The following is a 3,027-nucleotide window of genomic DNA, read 5'->3' as shown; positions in this document are numbered from 1 at the left end:
TGGATATCATCATCACTCTCCTCCTGACTGTATTTATTTCAAAAACAGTAAGAGATTCAAATTTACATATCCTGCTCCTTCTATTCAGTTTGTGTCTCCAGTGCCAAAAGTCAACAACGATCAGCGCAAGGACGGAACATTGATAACGCGCCACTGCGGAGCGCATTATATTTGATCTGGTGCACATTGTTTGTTTTGAGAATGTGCGTTCATTTGCGCACCACTTATGTGCGCTCCTTAACAGAAATGACATGTAACATATAAGGCTTACTGATAAATTAATTTCCAAAGCATTTTTTACATAATACAAAGGAGAAACTTTTACTTTCAGTGGGAACAGTGCTGTTGGTTCCCCTTTTTAGCCAGCGCATCAAAGTCTGGAGTGAGTTTAGTTGTAGCAATTCTCAGGATGGATCTGAAGTGTTGGTCTGTTAATTGGGATCTGTGGCTGGCCTTGTTGATGTTCATGATGCTGAACGTCTGTTCACACACGTAGGTCAAGCCGAACAACGCCAGCATCTTCTGCGCTGTCTTCCGAAGATTTGGAAATGCTGCTTCATTGAGTGAAGCATAAAAGTCATTCAGTTTCAGAGAGTTGAACTTCTCTTTTAAGACTGGTTCGGACTGAAGGTCGATCAGTTTGAGCTGCAGCTCCTCTGGAGCTGTTTTGGGGTCTTGTGACAGGGGACAGGCCACCAACTGAAGTGACTTGTCAATTTTTTTCAAATTCAGAAAACCGACGGCAGAATTCTCCGTGCAGCGCATTTAGTGACTCGCTGTATTTCTTCACTTTTGCGCCGGCCTCTTTCAGCTTGGCTAGTGTGGGAAAATGTGTCGACGGCCTATTTAAAATTTTCCTGGAAAATAAAACCAGCTTGGATTTGAAGGCTTTCACGTTTGTGTACATGTCTTGCACAAACTGATCCTTTCCCTGTAGTTTCATGTTGAGCTCATTCATGTGCGAAAATACGTCCGCAGCAAACGCAAAGTCACACAGCCAGCTCTTGTTGCTCAGCTCAGGAAATTAGTCAGCCTTTCCCTGTAACTTTAAAAATGCACCAATCTTCTCTTTGAGCTCCCACACTCGTCGAAACACTTTGCCCAAACTTAACCAGCGGACTCTGGAGTGATAAAGCAGGTCCTGGTGATTCGCATCAGTTTCCTCCAGAAACGTAATGAACTGACGGTGCTGAAGTCCCCTTGCGCGAATAAAGTTGACGAGTTTCGCAACAGGATTCACAACATGATTCAGCTGTAATACCGATTTACATAGAGATTCCTGGTGGATGATGCAGTGGAAAAAAATAGCATCCTTGTCATGATTTTGATCTTTGACTTTATTCTGGATTCTCCTCAGCAGGCCAACGCTTTTCCCCGTTAAATTCGGAGATCCATCTGTGGTGACGTTGATAAGTTTACTCCAAGGGAGCTTCATATTTTTGATGACAGCAGACACCCGGTCATACAAGTCTTCTCCTCATGTTTGTCCTTCCAGAGACTCCATTGTCAAAAACTCCTCCGTTATTTCAAAAGTTTCGTTAATCCCTCGGATAAAAATGAGGAGCTGAGCAATGTCTTTGACATCGCTGCTTTCATCCAGTGCTAATGAATATAACGTGAATGACTCCACCTTTTTATTTAAGTTGCTGGTGATATCTTCATCTATTAGTTCCACACGGCGAGTCACTGTCCTGCGCGATAAACTGATTTTTTCAAATTTGTCTTTGCTCTCTGGGCACAAGACACTTGCTGTCTCCACCATACATTCTTTTAAAAACTCGCCTTCAGACAGAGGCTTGCTGGCTTTTGCCAATTTGAATGAAAGCATAAAACTGGCCTTGGTACTTGACTCCTGAATGGCAGTTTGGCGGTGAAAAAGGTTTTGTTGAGCCTGTAAATTAGCCGCCAACTTCTGAGCAGTAGCTTCCCGTTCTTTCGTTGATAGCTTGCTAGCATAGTTAGCATGCTTTGTAGTAAAGTGACAGCTAATATTATATTCTTTAAAAACCGCCACAGTTTCCTGACATATCAGGCATACAGCAGACGATCGGTGTTCAGTGAAAAAATATTTAGTTGTCCACTCCTTATTGAATACTCGACATTCTCTGTCCACTTTCCTTTTCTTAGGTCTGCTCATCTTTACAGAAAGACTGAGGGGTCAAAAAGCAAACGTGGATTACCGTAATATGCAGAACCTCAACAAAGTCAATGTATCTAGAGTGCGCCATTTAGTGGGAACACATTAGAATTGCAGGAAAATAAAACATTAAACCATAACTGTCACGAACAACTTTTATCATATTTACTAGGTAAATCAGACACGCTGATTCCGATTTTGTACTCAAAATAAAGATTAGGCCACTAGCCTTCAAAGTCATTTAGGCTTTTTTAAAGCGCTTCAATATCTGTTTCGAAAACAACACAATCGGCATTACAAGTTCCGCCCATTAAGAATTACAAGTCCGATTTAGAATAATAGAGATGGGTGCCTTAAAACCCATTATTATCTAAATCCAGCCAGTAAAATAATTTCATTTTTAATGAAAGGTATATAAACTATTTAAAATTGCTTGTAGCTTGTTACATGACATTTAAATGGGCTGAACGCCGAGAAAAATGAGCTCAAAAAGCGCGGTTTTATCACAATCTAGAGTTGATATCACGCTTTTTAAAATATGCAATGCTAAATAGCTCATCTACCTTTCAGAACAGACTGATATTATTTTTAAGGCTGAATTTAGATATTAATGGATTTTAAAACACCCATCTCTATTATTCTAAATTGGTCTAAACATCCCTATACGTAACTTCTGGTCCTAAAAAGCTAGGTTACGTCACGTATTTATGGGTGGAGCTTGTTATGGCGATCGTGTTGTTTTCGAGACCGATATTAAAACGCTGTAAAAATCCTTCATTACTCTAAAATTTACTGGACAAATCTTTATTTTGAGTACAAAATTGGAATCAGCATGTCTGATTTACCTAGTAAATACGATAAAAGTTGTTTGTGACAGTTATGGTTTAACA

At 40.1% G+C, this 3,027-nt stretch overlaps 3 protein-coding genes across 3 annotated transcripts; all 3 read right to left on the bottom strand.

The window, feature by feature from the left end:
• Positions 1 to 327: 327 nt before the first annotated feature.
• LOC137402847 (EPM2A-interacting protein 1-like) lies at positions 328 to 765 on the bottom strand. The gene has a single exon (XM_068089356.1). It carries the CDS (start codon positions 763 to 765, stop codon positions 328 to 330), a length of 438 nt encoding a protein of 145 aa, XP_067945457.1.
• Positions 766 to 1,024: 259 nt separating this feature from the next.
• Positions 1,025 to 1,435, bottom strand: LOC137402846 (general transcription factor II-I repeat domain-containing protein 2-like). The gene has a single exon (XM_068089355.1). The coding sequence runs from the start codon at positions 1,433 to 1,435 to the stop codon at positions 1,025 to 1,027; it is 411 nt and encodes a 136-aa protein (XP_067945456.1).
• A 42-nt stretch (positions 1,436 to 1,477) lies between these two features.
• On the bottom strand, positions 1,478 to 2,137 carry LOC137402845 (general transcription factor II-I repeat domain-containing protein 2-like). Its single transcript, XM_068089354.1, has one exon. It carries the CDS (start codon positions 2,135 to 2,137, stop codon positions 1,478 to 1,480), a length of 660 nt encoding a protein of 219 aa, XP_067945455.1.
• Positions 2,138 to 3,027: the final 890 nt, after the last annotated feature.

Source organism: Watersipora subatra, chromosome 8 (genome assembly GCF_963576615.1).
Source record: "Watersipora subatra chromosome 8, tzWatSuba1.1, whole genome shotgun sequence".
Classification (NCBI taxonomy): Eukaryota; Metazoa; Bryozoa; class Gymnolaemata; order Cheilostomatida; family Watersiporidae; genus Watersipora; species Watersipora subatra.
The sequence above is the reverse complement of the archived record's forward strand: the minus strand, read 5'-3'. Positions and strand labels throughout refer to the sequence as shown.